The 22169-nt window shown below is 35.0% G+C and overlaps 3 protein-coding genes across 3 annotated transcripts; all 3 read right to left on the reverse strand.

Annotated features, from left to right (window-relative positions):
• Positions 1 to 4862: 4862 nt before the first annotated feature.
• LOC110804096 (uncharacterized) lies at positions 4863 to 11283 on the reverse strand. The gene is made up of 4 exons (XM_022009660.1): positions 10923 to 11283; positions 10676 to 10819; positions 6307 to 6512; positions 4863 to 5333 (listed from the first exon to the last, which is right to left on the reverse strand). The coding sequence occupies exons 1-4, from the start codon at positions 11162 to 11164 to the stop codon at positions 5170 to 5172; spliced, it is 756 nt and encodes a 251-aa protein (XP_021865352.1). The 5' UTR covers positions 11165 to 11283; the 3' UTR covers positions 4863 to 5169.
• Positions 11284 to 14774: 3491 nt separating this feature from the next.
• On the reverse strand, positions 14775 to 16713 carry LOC110804094 (xyloglucan-specific galacturonosyltransferase 1-like). The gene has a single exon (XM_022009657.2). It carries the CDS (start codon positions 16581 to 16583, stop codon positions 14985 to 14987), a length of 1599 nt encoding a protein of 532 aa, XP_021865349.1. The 5' UTR covers positions 16584 to 16713; the 3' UTR covers positions 14775 to 14984.
• A 1103-nt stretch (positions 16714 to 17816) lies between these two features.
• Positions 17817 to 18425, reverse strand: LOC110804093 (uncharacterized). Its single transcript, XM_022009656.2, has one exon. The coding sequence runs from the start codon at positions 18373 to 18375 to the stop codon at positions 18028 to 18030; it is 348 nt and encodes a 115-aa protein (XP_021865348.1). The 5' UTR covers positions 18376 to 18425; the 3' UTR covers positions 17817 to 18027.
• Between the last annotated feature and the right edge of the window lie 3744 nt (positions 18426 to 22169).

Here is a 22169-nt window from a genome sequence, read left to right on the forward strand (position 1 = left end):
ATTTCTGATGTTGAATTCCAATTGGAATTAAGACTGATTTGTATAGTCAAGTAGAGTGAAAGAGAAGCTGAAATCCTTGAGGAGCAAGGCATGAATCAAGACTGAATTGAGGGAAGGAGAGGAATGAAGAATTTTCTTCATTCTTGCAATGTACGTGGAGAGCAAAGAGAAGAGGGAAAATGGAATTTTGATTTTCTAAGGGCATTTTTGTAATTTTACATAGTTGGAATAAATTCAGAAATTTGGTTGCCATTTTTGGAAACTACTAAAAATAGAAATGTTAAGCTAAAATAATTCTTTATAAAAAAAACCGTTAACGAAAAATAAATAAATTTTCGTTTATAAATTTATTGTTTAAAATAAATCGTAAAAATGTTTAAAATAACGAAATTTGATTATTCGTAATTATTTAAAACGAAATCAAGCTAATAAATATTTTTAACTTTAATAAATCAAGTTTAAAAATTTCGGGATGTTACTAAACCAGTGGAAGATGGTTATGTTAGGGTACTGAGCGCGTAGAGTTCTAGGCATGGGTCGCCTGAAATCTACGGCGGTGGTGATGACTCGATGTCAGGTTCAAGTAAGATGAACGGTTCGTGAAATGAGAGGGATAGGGAGGGAAATGAAGGGTTTATGTCCCAATCAGCATAATATTAAAAAAAACAATAAACAAATAACACATGCTAAATTAAGTCAATTTCAAATTCGTTGCCTTTTCTTTCAAGTAACCAGTAAAAGGGTCTATTTAAAGAAAATAGGTGTGAAAGGTTGGATCAACTAGAAATATTGCATAGGTGAGACTGTTAATGGATTACCCGACAAATGTTGGATTATTAGAATTAAGTTTTCCTTAGCTGTTTGTGTAAAAGTGTTTGGTAAATTAGCTAATAGATGTTAGTTGTTTAATATGTAAATGACCATTAAGGACATTGACATACTTTGTTTCTTATTAATATTATACAAATAGTTTATTGTGTTATTTGTTTTCCCTTTATGTTTTTAATAAACATTGACTAAATAAAACAAATATTTTTTTTAAGACAAATTATTCTTGGTTTAATTTTCTTTTAATAATATATTATTTGCATATAGAGAAATATTACTAATGATACTTCAAGTATGATTGCAATAGCTTTTTATTGCTTCAAAGTACTAATATAAAATTTATAACAACAAAAAACGAGTCTAGTAAATATGGTGAAATGAAAAAGGGAGTGTGAGTAATGTTTTTACGAGAAAATTAATGTATGGTTCCAAGGTTGATAGTGGTAGAAACTATAGGCAATAGTAGAACAAAATAGTCATTTTCATCTACTTTCTCAAACCTCTAATTGCAAAATGCTCTTATATTGAGCTTTTTCAAAAATTAGCTTTTTCACCCCATAACTCTCTTCCAAACCTCTCCTAACCGAACACTTCCAATTATCTTTTTCTAAAGGTCAAACCTCTAATTCACTCCAAAAATCTCTCTTTCTTTCAAACTACTCCTAACCAAACACCCCCAAGGTACTAGTTTACAAAGTGAGGAAAAAATAAGATACTTATTGACAAATTTGCCACATTTCTTTGATAAAAGTTTTAGTAATTTAGAAATTCCAAACAAGTAATATTGTTCTTTATAAAGGTACATGATTAATTGAATTTCAGTATACATTTAAAACAAAGTAAAATATAAATATGAACCAAATCCAAGTTCTCAAACCCAAGAAGAAATACAAAAATCTAAGAAACAGGAGTGATCCTTTGTGAATGCTGGTCATTGTAGGACAAGCCGAAGGATGACAAAAGAAAACCAGAAGAAACAACCACAATTGGAGCAAATATGAGTGGTATGAAAGCATCAAAGGAAGACCCCTTGACCACATGTGATGGCAAACACAAACTCTTTCCTGGCAAATCCAGAGGTACTTTGACGTACCCATGAACCTCACATCGACGAGACGACCATAAGAAAGCAAGCTCGGGAAAGAATGCAGCCACAGCTGCCACCATGATCAATACACCCGACCACATCCCAGCACGACATAACGACTGACTGTACGTTGCTAATCGCTGATAAAGCGAGCTTAAAGCCGATGAGATGGACATCTTGATCTTTGATTGCCAATGTAAGAGAATTCAAAGGGAGAATGATAACCGAATAACAAGTTATGAAATTGAATACTTGTGTTTAGATGTAGACATCTAGTAATGGATAACCTCACCTCGAGCACTATAGGCCGTTGACTAATGAAGAAGCTGAAGGATTCAACTGTCAGTTGTTAGCCAATAAGTGCCCCCTACGCAATAAGTTCATATTAGGAATAACTTTGATAATTTAAATGAACAATAGGAGGATATTTTATGTGCTACTCCACCTTCGAATGAGTCCCAACCAAACAACGTAAAATGATTGAAAAGGAAAAACGTTTTACGCCCTACCAAACGGAGCCTAGAGTCACCCCAAGTTTTATGAACTCAGAAATTCAGAATACAAAACACATTGAATGACAATGTTCAGAAGCAATGACAGATGTGCCAAAATTTAACAAATACAATGATGTCTTGAACATCCCTTCTTATCACTGTTGTCTCTCTCACTCAAATTATCCCCTCTTGCATATAATGATATAACCATGACAAATCTACACACAGCCGAGAGTTAGATGTAGGGCAAGCTGCAACTTGAAAGTACCAAACCAGAACAAACCACAATGATGGGAGCCAAACAAACTGGAATATAAACATCATAAGAAGGCCCTTTCACCATATGAATAGGCAAGCACAAACTTGTTCCAGGTAAATCTAGTGGGACCTTCACGTAACCGTAAACCCCACACCTTCGGGATGCCCATAAAAAGGCAAACTCCGGGGAGAATATGGCCACAGCTGCCACCAGAACCAACAATCCTGACCATAGTCCAACACGGCAGAACGATACATCATAAGTTGCTACTTGACGATAAAACGAGCATATGAACAACGAAAGTGACATTAATACTCAACAAAAAGATTTAGGGATTCTACTAATCTGTACGTTAAGAGGGAGAATGAGATAAAGAAGCTTATGTATCAGCATAAAAAGAGCTGATGATCAATAAGAAAGGAGAGGGACTAAGAACTCTTCCGAAATGGACTAGTTCTCTGTAGTTTCTGCTAAATGGTAATGGCTAACCTCACCTCACGCATAACACATCATTGACAAATTATTTTATGAAAACATGTGAAGTTAGAGGGAGATTGGAGTAAATTTGTCAGTAGGTTGGGCATCTTGCCAGCAACTAATATCGCAAGCTGGAGATATGAGTAGATTTTTACTATAATGGGATCCAGAATGCTAAAAAGAGTATGAAAAACAGTACACTGAGAAATTGTTGTTAATACTCTTCTTATATCAGATCCAGAAAGAGTCATCAATACTAAGAAATTATTCTTTGATTGGGAATGGGAATAAATATAAAATTTATAGACAATAGCTACTAACGATGTTTGACCAATGATTAGAAGTATCTCAAATTCCATCCTAGAATAAAAAATTAAGCAGAAATCTTCTCAAAGCAGCAGCTGCGGCCAATGTTGAGAATCTAGAATGTTACAGTATACCTGATGACAACGAAGATACACTACCAAGAAAATCAGTAGACCAAAATGTCTTTTATCTCCGGTTTCCAGCTGCTGTCTGCATCAACATCAAAATCAGTCAGCCACAATGTATCTTCAGCCATTTTGACTACAATGACTGACACAAATCACACACTGTAATAAATAAACTAGCAGCATAGGTTTTCTGAGTCAGAAAATTAACAGAAGTCAATCGTAGCTCAAAGCAGCTCATGAATATGTGCTCAGAATTAAACAAAGGATCTTACATAAGTGTTAAAATAACGCTTGAGAAACCTAATTGATAGGAAATTGAAGCATACTATGATACAAGCATCTTATGAGATACCCAAACGATAGGCAAGCATGATACATAGTTACATACTATGTTAAAACAAGATTCGTGCTATTTATGATGCAATAAACTGCTAATTCACCACATTAGAAACAAAAAGGGCAGTTACCATTCTCCAACTCAACTGAAAGAGGGCCAGATCTTCTCCAGCATCTACTCTTGACATCGACCAGTCCTAAAACTACAAATGACTGTTCCATACCATTAGCTCTGATTCTGCACTAGCAGGTTAACAATCATATAACGAGCCTTATTTTCCACTTTCCAGCAGGTTTTAAAACAAAATAACAGCAATGCCTTTTCTTGGCTTCATTGGTTCAGGCTTCATCCGTCATTATCCATTTCTGTAAACTAGCTGAAATGAGATTTAAAGGGGAAAAATATCTTTCAACTCAAAGCTCTGCCTCAGTTATGCATCACAAAAATTGACTAATGAAGCCACATTTATAAGTCTACTTTCAGGATGAGAAGGAGCTCCCTTTGAGATAAAAAAGATATCTTTAATATTACTCTTCAAACAATGGGAGAACTTACAACATAACTGGATCTCCACCAACTTTTGCAATCTTCATAGGCCTTTGGCTATGTCTCACACTTTACGATCGACTGTGAATCCTTAGCTCCAGTTTAGCCAACTTTCTGCAATGAAATGTCTAAACCACAGAACAGAGTACACCATGCTATGTGTGGCTCAACTCACAAATCACAATAGTATTACAAGCTGTGTGAAGAAAGGGAGATGAAGGATAAAATAAATTAGAGTAACAGGATGAAACGGTATACTATGATCAATTTAAAGTTTTAAACCAAACTATATATGGGTCATGTAAAGAAGAGAATAAGACCCCGTAATTAGGGAGGGAAATAGTAAACTAGAGGAGGGGCAGGAGTAAGCACTAATTAAAAAGATGAAGAATGCTGAAAGTAAAGAAAAACCAAATCATCATCATTGTTGAAAAAAATATAGCATAACCAATTTTCAAAAGTGAACTAGGGTACAATCCATAAGGAAAGCGATGCTAAGCTGCTCTACCAGTCAAAGGAACAAAAGACGTTTCAATACAATCATCAATATGTTGAAGCTGAATGAATTGTCATAAGTTAAAACAACCACTTCATTCCCTTGAACGGAATATTTCCAAAGCCACACTCTCCCCTTTCCAAAGCCAAAGAACAAAAAAACAGGAAAAAAAAAGGTCTAAGTTCAAAAGATCCACTAGTTTATAGACTAGTTAATCACTTGAATCACCATCATCTTCCACATTTTCACGCTCTGCCACAAACTTTTCGATAAGCCTCTTACTTTCACCGTCAAGAACAGATCTTCTTGACGAATCACTGCCAGTTTGACCATCGTTAAGCACCGGATCTGATTGGCAAAGAACCAATGCAACACCTGGCATATGAAACAGAAAGCAATCAAGGACAATAAAAATAGATACTTGTCTGTTGCAAATATGTACCACTATATGTTCCATTAGTTTTTGTCACTCATAACATTCACCAAGAATGACTATATGTACAAGAAGATTTTACCCTAAAAGACAAACAAGTGAAAATTCAAAACAGATACCAAGTTTCAGATTAATAAAATGTACCACACTGACATATCAAGGATAATTTCTCCAGCTTCAAGCTACACAAAGGATCATTACAGATTTACATTTCTGAAAGAAGTTGAACTATGTACATACACACTTTGAAAATGACAAGATCCAAGAGAAATATAACAGTAGGTGCACATCCCCTAATACCTTCTAAATCTTCGGTGACAACAATTTGAAATTTTAGCAAAGTATATCAACAATGATTTAGGTCGATAATCTATCGGATCCATTTCCGATGGAGCCAAAGATTCATTTGTTCTTTTGGCTGTGGGATGTAATGGACTAAATCAAAATGGCTCTTAAAACCTCTTCGCTTCCTTTCCATGAAGTAGAAGATGGTCGTCCCGTTGTCTTCCCGTTATCGCTTTTGGGTCAATTGGAAACAACCTCTCTGCAATTGCAGGGGTAAGGTTGCGTACACCCGACCCCTCCTTACCCCGCTTCTTGCGGGAGCCTCTTTGAGTCAATGGGGGTAATGATAATGATAATGAATGATCTATCGGACCTTTTTCTTCTATCTAGCCATTTTAATCCATATATCTTCAAACAAAATTTTTAAATAAATATATTTCATCATATACGATTTCAGCGGTATAGAAATTGACTTCAACCATGCGACATATAAAACTTATGTGCCTTTAAACAAGATATATAAAGTATGATACCATTCAAAAAGTCGGTACAACACTACAACTCAATACAAAATAATGTCATTATAACAAGAACATTGGCAATAATAAGAATTCAGAAAAAGAAGTATACCTTCAGGTGTGCACCGCTTTCCAAAGTAATTCAATCCCACATAGTTTGCTTTGACCGCACTGTTATTGTATACCAACAGTGTGGGTAGATTACAATCAGGATAATTAGGAATACAATCTGTAGATATTATTTTGACGAACTTTGTTGCTGGGTATCTCCTTGCTAGCTCTTCCAAGCATCCCATTAACATTTCACATGCTGCAAATCTGCCAATGTTTTAAAATTTGAAACTTAAATAAACATCCTATATCCAAAGACAGTCATAATATTGACAGTTAGCTATTGAACTACTATTATAGCACATGTCACCAATGTGCAAGTAAAAATATGCTATGGCCTGATACAGTATGCTTTGTGATTTCATGTCCACAATGACACCGAGAGAAATAATTTCTTTGCAAGTGTCTACCAAATTGGATATACCGAGCATGAGTAATGCTCACGCAAAAAGGAAAACATTCTCCAAAGAATATTAATCTTGTATCAGTAACTTACTGGTATGCGGAGTACATTATATGCACAAGGGAAAAAGTTCATATATAAACCATAACAACAACAACAGTCTTTTTAAGATGATGATGCATATGTAGGCATACGACACTACAAATTTACCCTTGTGCATTGCAGCGCCTCATTTTATATTTTCTAAATGAAGTCTATGTTTTTCAACTCAAATTTTATCTCATTAATCACTCTTACGCTGGCTCTAGAAATTCATTTTAATTTGGAGATAATGTTGCAATCCAAATTGTAAATCGTAAAAATAAAAGTGGACACATTACTTTATAAGAATGGTGTGGTTTAAAGCTCAATTTTTTTCAGCAACTTATAGTACTTATTTATTTTGATAATGATCAGGGTAGGTGGTGTGCTGCATATTACCTATTCATGATGTACATTATTTCATCTTGAAAATGACTATATGGTGATCAACGTAGAACAAATAAAGAGTAATAAACTTACTGTATAACCATATGGGATGAAGAAATATATTTACATCCAAAGACAGAGAGGAGAAGACAGAATGTTTTACACTTAAGATATAGCTTACAGAATATAAAAATTCATGTGGCATATAAGCGGCATCCATATTGCAGCTGTTACACATGTACCGAGATGATTTAGCTCTGTGTATCTCCTCAAACAAATTCAACTCTAGATTGTACATGTATGTCAGTGTTTCCTTTTAGGTAGAAGTATTGCAGAAGTGCAGAGCAGTTAAGTATATCTTAGACATGTAGGTAGTTAACTAGTTATCCCTTGGAAGTACAGGGAATACTAGACTTCCTGGAATAACAAAGATGAGAAGAGAATAAGGAGCATCAGCAAAGATGATCATGTTGTAGGGAACATAGAATGGAAGGCTAAATTAAACATCTTGCGAACGAGTTCTGTTTTTCAGATGCACCAGCCAAAACAAGGACTACACAACCCGACAGAACCCCCTTGAGTCCTTGACCAAAAGCTAAATCCTTATGTCAACTCTGTTAGCCTATAAGGAACTAAGTTGAGCATGCAAAACATATTTACACGGAAGTCAATAAGTCGTCATGATCCAACACCAATTTGTAATATAAGCCAGCACCCCTTAGGCCCTTACCCTCCATCGTAGGCCAATTTGCCTGACTCCTGAGAGCAACATAGCTTTTCGCTAGGTGCTCGGTCCCAGAAAAAGGTCTGAAACATCAAGAGAACTAATGGCTGTTACAGCAAATGCATATTATATTTACATACCAACACTCAATCAACCATCCCAAATGCCATTAAGGTTAAAAAAGATTCAAGGGTATTAAATGACCATCACTAAAATTACACACTTTCATCTTGAAACAATACTTTGCACGGTAGAAATCATTTCTGTTTCCTGCAAAAAAAAATACTGGGGTTCCTATAATAGAATATTAGTTCTGTTAGTGTCAGACTGTCAGTTAGTTAGCTGTGAACTGTGAAGTAGAAAATCAGTTACAGAGTTAGTTAGTAGATTTGGGGGAAAATTCCTTACAGGTGATCTCTCTCTCTCTCTCTTCTTCCTACTTCTCACAAATTCCACCATTTTCATCTTCAAGATATTCTCAAATTCTTGAAGAATTCCTACTGTAGAACAGGTGTTAGATAAAAGTTCTATGAGAAAGTTACTCATAATTTTCCTTGACAATGTGTTTAAAGAATTAAAGGTATTCCTCCTAAGGGAATAAAGGCTGCTATTGGGTCGGATTATCGGAAGTTAATGGATAATGCAACACAACTATATCTGATGCGGTTACAAAGGGAGATTCTAGTCTACTAATCTTCTGAAAGACGGAGAATCTGATTGGTCTAAGGAAGCACGTACAACATTTGTTTGATACACTGAAAAAAGCACCGAGTTCAGCATCCGTTCTTGCATTGCCAGATTTCTCTATGTTTGAAATTGAGACTGGTGCATCAAATGGAGGTATTGGTGCAATTTTATGCAAGATGGGGATCCTTTAGCCTTAAACTTTGGGTCCTAAGTGGCGGAAATTATCTGTATATGAAAAAAAGTTGCTAGCTGTAGTTACTGCGGTGCAAAAGTGGGAACAATATTTCACTAACCAACACTTCATAATTAGAATAAGTCAAAAGAGTTTGAAGTGGCTTCTACAACAGAAAATTTCAACTCCTTTCCAGCAGTTTTGGCTATCCGAAAGATGGGCTTCGACTATGAGATTCACTATAAGTGGTGCTAAAAAATCTGGAAGCTGATGCTCTTTCAAGTGTAAATGGGTCTGAATTGCTACTAATGGCTACTTCAGTCCTAGATTCTAACTTAGCTTCTTTAATACCAAAGAGCTATGGTTTGAATGATAACTTTCAGCGTTTTTATGATGTTTGTATGATACACCACAGCAGGGTCTAAGTAGTTGAGAATTTTTCATTGGTTGATGGCATGATTGTAAGGAAGGGTAAGATACTAGTGGGGTCTGGATGAACTCAAGGTGGCAATCTTACAGTGGTTACACACTTATACACTTCACCTCAGGCGGGACATTCACATGGTAAAGATGTCATCTTTGTGGTGGTTGACAGGCTTAACAAATACAGCCACTTTATGTCATTAACTCATCCTTATACAGCACTTGATGTGGCTCAATCTTTGCTTGACAATGTGTTTAAACTACATGGGTAGCCTGCAGAGACTCGGTGTTTTTGAGCAACTTTTGGCAAGCTCTATTCTCCATTAGAAGGTACATAACTATTGTGTCTTCTGCTTATCATCCACAAACTGATGGGCAGACCGAAAATGTCAACCAATGCCTAGAAACTTTCTAGAGGTGCAGGTGCAGGTGCAGTGAGTGTCCTAAGGACTGGAGTTTGTGGTTACCACTTCTTGAGTAGGGATACAACACAATTTTTTAGTCTTCAGCTCAGATAACCCCATATGAGGTTGTTTACAATCAGCCTCCACCCTTATAACCTTATTACCCTATTTGCCTGGGTAATTTAAGGTAAACGGAGTCAATAGACACTGCAGAGAAGGGAATCAACGACAAAGACTGTCCAATTCTATCAGGAGTGACTGTATTTCAAGTGGGATATTGAGTATGGCTGAAATTGCAGCCTTACAAACAGAAGTCTACCAGAGAAAACATCAACTGAATTCTATCCCTTTTCAAGTCATAGGTGTTGGAAAAGTCGCATATAAGCTGCAGCTTCCCGAGTCGGCTCAAATCCACTCGGTATTTCATGTCTCTCAATTGAAGCCATTCAAAGGTGAATTACCGGCTGTAACTCACATCCCTACTTGGCTACATGGAAGACAAGATGATGCTGTAATAAATCCTAGTGATGTCCTAGATAGAAGGGTGGTGAAGCATCAAAACGCAGCACAGGTTCAATACCTTGTCCAATGGGAAGGGTTTTCAGAAGCTGATGCAACATGGGAAGCAGCTTTAGCCTTTGAAACAAAATTTCCTGATTGCTCAATTGACTAAGAATTTTGTTCTTTATTAATTGTGTAACTTGAGGACAAGTTTTGTTCTTAAAGAGGGAGGTATGTGAAAGAATATTAATTCTGTTAGTCTCAGTTAACTGTGAAGTAGAAAATCAGTTAGAGAATTAGCTAGTGGCTTTGGTGGGAAATTCTGTACAAGAGGTAATCTCAATAAATAAATAGATCAACTACATTGTAACTCCAGGACATTGATAAAGATAATAATCCTACTTCCTCTCTCTTATTTTCCATCTTCTTCTATCGTTTTTTAACTTCTAAATTCTGATTAAACTCCATTGTTGAGTAGTTTCAGAAGCTTAATTAACTCCTGTTACCACTCAGAACATACTCCTAATTCACAAGCTGAGACAATCTTAGTATCATACTGATCAATTACGACATTAATTGAAAACTCACCCTTCTTTGTAAAGAATAACAACAACCCAGATTTCCGGCGGAGCTTGAGACACCTCCCGGATAAAATCCGAGCCAGAAATTCGAATAATTGACCCGAATTTCGCAACTTTAGCAGCTTCCTTGATCTCTGATAACCTTTTCTTCCTACAATTAACAATTCCCACCATCCAATTAACTCCCCACAGTAATTAATCAAAAATTTAAACCCTACAAATTCGAAATAGAAACTGAAATAGAAATAGGAAACCTGTATTCTTCAAGGAATCGATCATCGTCAAGATCATCCTCTAGATCTTCGAGCTCATCGTGGGTTTTGGAGTCGATCCATGACTTGTCTTTAGGCTTCGAATCCTCGTCTTCCGCCGGAGTAAATGACGGAGGTTTGAACGCCGGCGCCTTTTCCGGGAGGTTTCCAAGCTTTCGTTGGATGTCGTCCCACTGTGTGGATGTTCCTTCAACATCCTTGTAAACGAAATGATAATCCGCCATTTTTACTTAGACACCGGGCTTCAGTTGAGATCTTCTCTTCTCTCTCTCAGCTTTGCTTTGTGGATGTCTGTGCTTTTTGGAAGACGAAGATTGAAATCACAAATCTGAAATTTTTCTTTTCCTTTTGTTTTCCTTCCCGGGATAGTTAAAAATTGAGGTTAAAAAAATTAAAAAATAAAATAAAAGGTACTTCCCCGTCCCGGAATTTAACGACAACGAGTTTAATGCATTGTAAATGACTTATTATTTACGGATTTTTCATGAAATACCCCCGAATTTTGGCGTAATTCACCAAATGCCTCTTGACTTTCAGACATTCATAAAATACCCTATTTCAATACTTAATGTACCAAATACCCTTATTTCAAAACTTAATATAACAAATATCTTTAATGACGTCATCAAACCTATAATCGACAAATTAACGTCTAATTAACCCAGATAATCCCTAAGTAACACCCTTAATCAACCCACCCATTAACAAACCTAATTAACCCACCCGGCCATTAACCCACTAACTCACCCATTTTTTTTGGTTTTCTCTCTCTCCTTCCTACTTCCATCAACTAACCATTTTTTTTCTCTCTCTCCTTCCTGCTTGTTTTGTTCGATGACTGAGCTTAAAATCAAAGGGTTGTCATTTTTGATGCAATTTATAGATAACCATTTCGTCGATTTTGGTGGGTTTGAGGAAGATTAAGATCGAGTTTATTGAAATTTGTCCAATTGGAAGCTTAATCGAGCTGTCCACTTTGTTAATTTCACGAATTGGTTGGATTCTAGAGATTTGGGGAAACCCCGTGTGATTAAATTTGATGGGTATACAAGAAATCAGTGAAATTTGAGAAGACAAATGATCTTGCAATGGAGCCAAGGTTGTCATTGATGAAGCTTCTTATTTTTTGGGGCTTTTGTTTGCTTTGTTCATCATTGTTGTTTAATCTCAACAACAATCCCAACAAAAACCACCACAACCACCACAACAATCTCAACAATCACAGAATGGGAAAAATCTAATTGATCTACAACCGCCACCACAACCACTGACAACTCCTACGCATCTGCCTTCTCCTCTATCTCCTCTGCCTTCCTCTCCAACTCCCCCACATTCTCGTCTAACTCCACCGCCTTCGACTATCTCTCCTCCTCCTCCACCTTCCTCTATCTCACCTCTTCCTCCCCTTGCCTATCTCTCCTCCTCACAGCAGAAGATCGAGAGAGAAAACGAGTTGGTGGTGCAGCCGGAAATCAAAGAAAACCAGTCGCAACCTGTCTTGCTTCCACCGTAGTTGTAATGTTGTTATTGGTGCTTGGCGACGACGGTGGCGGCGGTAAAGTTGACAGTCTTGGTGGAGGTGGGAAATCCATGGAAGAAAGTAGGAACCTTAATAAACAAATGGGGGAGAGAGAAAAGGAAAAAATGGGTAATTAAGAAAAAATGGGCTAATGGGTGGGTTAATGGGTGGGTTAATTAGAGTTAATTAGGGTTGATGACGTCATAAGGGTATTTACCTATTTGGTACATTAAGTATTGAAATAGGGGTATTTTATGAATTTCTGAAAGTCGAGGGGCATTTGGTGAATTAATCCAAAATTCGGGGGTATTTCATGAAAAATCCGTACTATTTAATTAGACGGTAGTTGTTGTGGGATATTTTCTTTAATATAGATAGTGGAATGTGTGTCAAACTTTTAAAGGGGTAAGGGGGGTGGGGTGGGAGTAGTGGAATTTTTTAATGTTTTTTTAGGGAGTAGGGGTGTAGGTGGGTCCTGGGTAGGTGAGAAATTGATATAATATTAATAAATATTTCCATTTTTGGAAACGTTACAAGTAATCTGGGACGGCCTTATAAGGAAAGCGTTTCGAGTATTTCTGGACGGAGGGAGTAGATTAGAGGTAAAGCTGAAACTAAAGACGATACCTTTGGAGTATTAATCATAAATCTCGTGCATACACCGATATTTAAAATTATTACTGCGTATTTGACAATTTTGTACAAAATATTTGAGTAAAAAAGAATTGCGTAAAAAATAAAGTAGTACGGAGTACAAATTTAAGGATTATTCTTGTTTGGACTTGATCCAAAATAAAGTATGGACCCAAAATCAATAATTTTTTCTAGCACCCTTCCTACAAACACAAGAATCTCGATTGTTCATATAATGACTATAATAAATTAAACACCAAATTACTTAGATATATATATTAACCATTTTTTGAATCATAGTAACCTTATGTTTTTAAAATTAAATTGTGACTTAAAATCACATTATTCAAGCACAACATGTATCAACTACACCATTTTGATATATTTTTTTCCATAATAATCCTAATAAACATGTCAAAAATAAGAATTTGTTGACATTTCTTTAAGCATGCTCCACGATAAATTAGTGTGGACCATGTCCATTTAAGAATTAGTGCAAATATAAAGATCTTGAAATATTTTCAAAAGATTAATAAAGTCAACATATATTTTATGATTTTATAAATACTATTTTTTGACAAATAAAATTACAGCCGACAATTTATACTGAAGATCAAACAAATAAAGAATGATAAATTTTTAGTCATGTATACTGAATCTTTTCCATAAAAACATATTGAAATAAATAAACGAATATAAAAAAAGGAAAAAAATTACGGCGGGAAAAAAAATTTCAACAGAAAATGACACGTGTTATTCCTGATGTATGTTTCAGTAGAAATTAATCAATAGATTTTAGGGTTCTTGTTATTCGACAAATAAAGGGAGAAGCTCCTACCATAAACTCGATCCCTTTATTCCTTATCCATAATTTAGTAGAAAGTAATCACGATTTAAGGGTTCTTTAAGTCGACAAATAAATAACTTTTAGGGTTCTTCCTTCTTAATAAAACTTACGATGTTACAACTATAAAAGTAACTATAATTATGAGGAGAAGTAAACCCTTATTAATATTAGTAGTAATTGTGTCTAATATTTAAAAGTAACATCATTAACATATAACAAATAAGTCTAGTAAAACATTAAAGTAACATCCTAATGTTTTAAGTGAATAAGTAACTAGATTAAAAGTAACTCTGCTAAAACTATAAAATTAACTTAAGTTATAAATAGAAGTAACCTTTAGGCTCCGTTTGGTAGGGCGTAAAACGTTTTCATGGAAAACGATTTTTCCCTTTTTAACCATTTTACGTTGTTTGGTTGGGTAAGGGATGTAAAACAATTTTCCATTACTCTCTCAAAGATGGAAAACCCTTTTCCATTTGAAAGGGAGGGAAACCACTTTTCCTTCTTTCCTCCTTACCTCCCTCTCCTTTCTTCCCCTCAATCTTCACCATTTTCCCCCATTTTCCTTTAAGTTACAAAACAAAGGAAAACTAGTTTGGAATTGTGTTTTCCATGGAAAATCGTTTTACAATGAAAACGTTTTACGCCTTACCAAACGGAGCTTTAGTAATATTAGTAGTAACTATGCCTATTATTTAAAAGTAACACCGTAGGCATACAAAAAGTAACTCTAATAAACAATAAAGTAACTTCCTAATGTTAAGTAACTAGATTTTTAAAAGTATAAAGTAACTTAAATTATAAATAACCCTAGTAAGAAACAAGGCAACTTCCTAATGTTTTAAGGGGCTAAGTAACTGGAATTAAAAGCAACTCTGTTAAAAAAAAGTAACTGAACATATTAATCCCATGTCAATCTGCAACATTACCCCATGGATTGATCGAGTATAAAGTATAAATTGGACATGTAGTACATGATGTCTAGCTAGCTAGTGAATAGCATAGAATAGAATAGCTGAATTACAGCACTCTAAAACTGAAAATCCTAATGTTGGTGCAATCTAGTAATTACCATTTGATTCAAATTATTGACAGCAATAGTGAATGCATCTTCAAATATCTCCAACTTAGCATTAGCATGTGCATAAACTAGCCTAGGCATCAACTCATGAATGATATACTTCCTCATTTCTTTCCTTTGTTTAAGGGGGATGTTTAAAAGCTTCTCCACCACGTTCACCTCCGACATCTTCACCTCTTCTTGATCTATAAATACAGAATACTTTTTGTAATCTTCGGGTAAATGCCATGGATATTGGTAATGCGCAGTGAAAGGATCAAATACAACAGGAATACAGCCTGCAACGAGTGAATCAAACACTGATTTTCTTGTGGGACTATCCCCATCAGGCTGAAGGCAAAACTCCGACTCCATGAAAAGTTTCATCACAGGTGCAGATTCAACACATAGTTTTTCTCCACAGTTGAGGAATTTGCAGACCTCAGGGGAAGACGTGCATTGCTCAATTAGGATCGATCTTATGCTCATTGGATCCTTTCGTGGAGCCCCTGCGAAACTGACTAAGTATTTTCGTTGGACTTGACTGATTTTCTGCTGCCATGATATTATCTCTTGGTCTGATCTCGGGTGGAAATAGGTCGGGTAGGGGACTCCCACGTCATTCATATGCCAAGGTTGTCGTTCAATTATGAGCTTGATTGGGTTTTGGAGTTCATCTAGCTCCAATAAGGGTGTCCCCCATGGTACGTACTCTGACCTTCGAAGATCCCAAGAGTTTTTCCCAAGGACAAATACATGATCTAACCCAAAATGTGTATTCCACATCTTTTGTTGCTTGAGCCAATCAACAATTTCCTTAGAGAGCTTGTCACTAGGGACCTTTACATGACTAAAATGAGAGCTTAACATATCTAAAGCACCATAAAATGGCACATAAAAAACCTTGGCCTCCTCTGGATTGTCAACTCTACAAGGATGTCTAAGAATACGGTTATGAAATATAGGCTCTAACATAAATTGATGAGTGTTATACCATCCTTTCCCTAGCTCAACTATAGGCTCACCCATGGCATCATTGCTCAAGTATTTACAAAAGTTCAACCATGGCATGATCTCATTACACTTGTCTACCAAATCTTTATTAAACTTATGAGGCAGATCATACACATATATCCTTTTTCCCTCGCAATTATCCGACGCCCTTGAACTTGAAGAAGAAGAATTGACAATGTAGGATCGTAGAATCGCTAGTTGCACTTCCACAACCTTCCTAGAATCCGCTTTCTCCTCTGCCTTTGCCCTGTCCACGCCTTTCCGGAACAACGGTTTTGTAAATTCGGAGAACTCGGTTGTGTTACCTCTTTCAACACGTGAAACCGTATTCTTGATCGAGACATTGTCGTAGTTGGTCGTCGAGAGGCAGTAACGGCTGTTGAGTTTTCTAGATGATACACAAACATGAGCAATGGAGCCTGATATGATTATGGTGGAAGAAGACCATAGGAAAATTACAAAAATAATCAGAACAAATGCGGCCAATATTTTCTTCATTAATTTGTATACACATGAGATAGGCCGGAAGCCACGCTCTTCAACCTCTGATGATGCTCTTTTTTTAGCCATTTTTATTAATGTATTTGGCCTAAAAACTTCATATTAAAATGATAAAAAATAAAAAATAAAAGACAAAAGGAAGTGAATCATTTCTTCTATTTTTACTTGATTACATTATTTTGAATATTGATTTGTTTCTCTTTTTTCGGAGTCTCGTGTATTCATTTTATTATGAGTCAGATATTACAGGATCTTATCTTTCACTTTCATTCTATTGAATTGATCCTCTCCATTTTTGGTAATACAGTGAATCTGTTTGGAACTAGTCAATACCTTTATTATATTTTTTTTAAGGAAAAGAATTAGGGAAACATAAATACAAATATTGCAACTATCAATTTTATTAGAACCTATTATGTTTAAAGTATAAATATAAATAATGTATTCTCTATTACATAAGGGAAGAGGGGAGGGTTATTTGCGTAATCACGCTTTTGGTGTCCCCAATCAAAAATACTAATATACCCTCTACACTTGCACAACTAAATTCAATTCAAAATCTGATTATATACTGATTTAAAATGCTGGATATTAATTCATTTTAAAAACTTAATTCAACAAATCAGGAAAATCATTTAAAAAAAAGGATTAACCCAAAACCTTCAGCAAACTCAATCAATAACAAATTTTTGTGTTATTTGTTAATATTGATGATTTGATCTTGATCTTACACTATGCTTGCTTAAGGAGATCAAATTTACTTTTTTATATTCGCACGCATCGCGTGCATATAAGACTAGTATAACATAAGTGGATGACGGATCGGGTGATGGATAAAAACACACGTATATCCGACCCGCATCCATCACCCGTTTTTCATCTATTTAATTTAGGTTTTTCATCCGTTTAATTATAGCGGGTGACCGAATTATTGGATCATTCAATGGATATTTCCATCCCTAACCATATTCGTGTTTGGTATAAAGTTAATTTTATATTTTTCACAAAAATTTCTCAAAACCTATGTTAAAGTAAATATTATTCTGGGTGTAACGTAGAATATATATAATTACATAATACGACAAAGTAATCTAAATAGGTCGTGTTCGAGTTGGTTTCGTGTCATGTCGATTTCATCCAATGGATATAATGTGATCTGATCGGTTCTGATCCGGACTCGGTTAAGTGGTGGAACCAGAATTTTGACATTAATCATGGTAGCCAAGAAAAAAAAAATTAATACGAGTAATAAGTTTTTCACAACAAACAACATTATACTATGACAATACTATATGTCATTCAATATTCATTGTAAAGTTTTGGTTAGCATCACCGTTACATGCATCGATCATATGCTAATTGCTAATCGTTAAGCAAATACTAGATGAGAAATTGAAGGTACATGATGTCCTTCCTTACAAAATGGCATGACTCATCCAACACCCATTTCGATCACAAGTATTTCAATTTTCCAAGCTCTAAGTAACCGAAAATATAAAGATGGGTTTTAATTTTAGGAAAAGCCTAAAGATCGAAGAAGCAAAGCAGAAGAAGCCACAATGAGAGCAGAGAACAAAGTAGGGATAAAAACATCCAAAGCAGACCTCTTTAACATATGAGCAGGCAAACATACTCTTTCACCAGGCATGTCTAATGGGATCCTCACATACCCATCACCGCCACACGACTGCGAATACAGCGAGGAGAGAGAAACCGCCGACATGAAGGCTAGCTCCGGAGAGAAAGATGCCACCACCACCGTCAAGATCAACATTGTTGTCCATATTCCTGCGTAATACAATGTAGGTCGTAGAATTGTTAAATGGTTGTAAGCTGATGTCAAGGCTAAGACTAGAGACATTAATTGCTTAATGGACACAACTACTTGTATTTTTATTTGTAATTTATATTGCTCTTATGTCTCATTCACATATAAGTGAATATTTATATGTTCTCAAGCATACTACGTTGTCTTTTTATAAGGTGTGAAATTGTGTTACTTGCATGTGTTCCATTTCTATCTACATGCAAGGGCTTTTCCACTTTATCAATACAAACATTTATATACACGCGTATGTATGGTCGTATGTAGTTTTTAGCACAGAGGAAAACCAATATTAAGACATCGACATTCCTTATCATAGAATGATTATCTTAATTCTTATCCCCTTTTTTAAAAGTATTTCCCTAAGCCCCCTAATCATTATCAATGGTTAAATATCCCTTCTTAAAAATCATAAATTAATGCTAATCACGTTTTTATTTTTATTTATTATAATAATCAAATACGGATTACATTTTGTATAAAGCCGAAAATACTTTTATGAGGAATTGTGTATACTACCTTCATATAAGTTCAATATTTGTTTATGGTTAGCAAAATAGAAATTTTATTTTATTTTTATTGAAAAATTGAATTAGGTGACTGTATAACGGGTACTTTGTTTTCTTTACGTTGTCTCATGTGTTCCTTTATAAAATAGAGATAATTAGTATGTGGCTCGGGTGATATCCCGGTTGCTACATTCAATAGTTAAAAGTTTAGATTTTTCTTGAGCTCAATATTTGACCAAAATACATGTATTTCATAAAGTGAAAACATCCATGGAGTTCATCAACTACACAAATACACTACGTCATTTATCATTCCAAAAAAAATTTTTATTAGATCATTTTACCATTTATATAATTTGTTTTCTAGTGAAACTAATTGCTTCAAATTATTAAACACCAAATTATACATATATGAAATTTATGTCAACATTTTTTTCATGTTTTAATGCTTTAATTATTATTATTATCAAAGTAGTCCAAAGAAAATAAAATATCATATATAAATATTTAGTTGTGTTTAGACTTAATTATATTAACATTTATCTATACTACTCCCTCCGTTTCTTTTTGTTGTATCCATTTCCATTTTAAGCGTTTCATATTGTTGTATCCATTTGGAATCTATTCTATTTTTGGACATACATTTTATCCTAAAATACCCTTACATTTCTATCTAATTACCAAAATACCTAAAGATTCTACCCATATTCCCACCTAATTTTCCCCACTCATAATATTTAATTCTTTTCCCTTCCCCATGTACCCACTCTCTCACCTCCTTTATCACCCATCATTTTCACTCCTCTCTCTTACCTTATTTCTTTATTATTTTCACTCCTTTATTTATTATAATCTCTTACACCCAATCATTTCTCTTACACCCAATCATTACACTTATACCCATACAAACCAATATTTCAATTTTCTTAAAAACCACACCAGATTCCAAATGGATACATCAAAAAGAAATGGAGGGAGTATATATTAAAAGGTGTTTCTGAAAAAACGTATGTGACACGTGACGTTTTGATTATGAGTATGTAGACACTAAAAATTTGTAGTGTATTACAATTAAATTAAATTAATTCCATTTTAATTATTTTAGCCCACCTAAATTAGATATCTGAATTACTCAAATACAATTTGGGTCATGGGCATTTGGGCTAGTTCGTATTGCTAGCCCAAAATAAAGAAATCAAGCGGACCAGGTTAAAAACTCTCAAGTCACAAAACGGGCCCGAGCCCAAACCTATAAATACTACTCCCTCCATTCCTTTTTGTTGTTCCCATTTCCTTTTTTGGCATTCCTATTTGTTGTACCCATACTGAATCTTTACTATTTTTAGCCATAATTTTTATTTTTACCAAATTACCCTAAGATTCCCCACTATTTACCAAAAAACCTTAAGATTCTACTCTTATTCACACCTAAATTTCTCCACTTTCCTTATTTTATTCTTCTCTCTTCCCCATTCCCCCACCCATTTGAATCGCCCCTATCATGAATTCATGACAAACAATTCATTCATTTCTCTCTCTCTCTCTCTCTCTCTCTTCATTTCTCTCCTTCCTCCTCTAACTTTTCTCTATCTCTCTCTCTCCTCCAAAACCTATGCAACTCTCAAGAACCCCAAATTGTTCTTCATTTTCCATCTTACTCTCACGTTTTCTCTCTCTCTCTCCTCCAAAATCTCTGATTTCTTAAAACACTAAGATTCTCTCTCCTCCACAATATCTCTGTTCTTAAAATCTGGAGGTGAACTTTTAGATCGCCACCACCACCACCACACCTCCGCCACCGCCACCACCACCACCCTCCGAAAAAAGCTGTAGAATACGTATTATGGATTTAGATGGTGAAATTCGACCATGAAAACTCTAGATCTAGAGTTTTCATGGTCGAATTTGACCTCTAAATCCTCAAAATCGTGATATTGAGATCACGTTGGTATGAATTTAATTTTGCCTTCTTCTTTCGAATTTTTTAGGTTGATGTTTGTCGATTTTTTGACGAATTTCTGGGTTATTTTTTGTTGAAATTTTGGGTTGATTTTGGTTTGGTTTTTTGGTTGATTTTAGTCGATTTATTTTGGTTGATTTTTGTCGATTTATTTTGGTTGATTTTGGTCGAATTTTGGGTTGAATTTTGTTAATTTATTGGGTTGGTTGTGGTCGAATTTTTGGGTTGATTTTTGTCGATTTTCTGGGTTGATTTTTGTTGAATTTTTGAGTTGATTTTGGTCGAATTTCTTGTCGAATTAATTTTTGTGTTGATTTGGTCGATTTTTTGCCTTGATCTTGGTCGAATTTTTTGGTTATATTTGGTCGAATCTTGGGTTCGAAATTTGGTTGATTTTTTGCCTTGATCTTGGTTCGAAATTTGGTTGATTTTTCTGGTTTGAATTTAATCTGTTGAATTTCTTGTTTTGTTTTGTCGAACTTTCTGGGTTTTTTTGGTTACTTTTCTTGTTGATTTTCTGGTTTGAATTTTCTTGATTTTTTTTGTTCAAAATTTTGTTGATTTTTCTGGTTTGAATTTAATCTGATATTATTTTTGTTATTAATAATAAAATATCTCTCATTTATCTTATTTTTTAAATATTTTCTCTCTCTTAACTTTATTTTAAAATATATAATCTCTTACACCCAATCATTATCCTTACACCCAATCATTACTCTTATCCCAATACAAACCAAGATTCCAGTTTTCTTAAAAACCACCCAACATTCCTTAGGGGAACAACAAAAAGGAATGGAGGGAGTACTTTTCTACTTCGGTAGCGGGGACCAGATAATTCATTATTCTCAAGAGCCCATACACTCTCCTTAGCTAAACTCAAATTCAGGTTGACATCATCAAGTGGACGTCACCCTAAACTCAAACTCAAGTTAACGTCATCGGATGACTGTCACCCTAAACTCAAACTCAGGTTGACGTCATCAAACGACTGTCACCCTAAAATCAAATCCGGGTGTCATACACGTGTCACCGTCAGCTGCGGAACAGAATCAGAGGACTTAGTTTATTTTCTTGTAAACTGTCAAATACAGAGATTGTACCCAAACATTCAAATATCAATAAAATTACTTTGTTACATTATTTTCTATCTTATTTTACTAGACTAGAAATTTTGTGTAAACAGAGTCATATTCACTCCATGTAATCTTCAAATACATACAAAAAAATGTCAAATATGGTTTGGATAATGTTTGAACCCCCAACCTTGAGTTTAAACAATAAAGCATTTATCACTAAGACATGGCATGTTTTATGTTATTGTTGCGAAAAATGTAAGTAAATGTAAATGTTTTTAATGTAGT

Source organism: Spinacia oleracea, chromosome 6 (genome assembly GCF_020520425.1).
Source record: "Spinacia oleracea cultivar Varoflay chromosome 6, BTI_SOV_V1, whole genome shotgun sequence".
Classification (NCBI taxonomy): domain Eukaryota; kingdom Viridiplantae; phylum Streptophyta; class Magnoliopsida; order Caryophyllales; family Amaranthaceae; genus Spinacia; species Spinacia oleracea.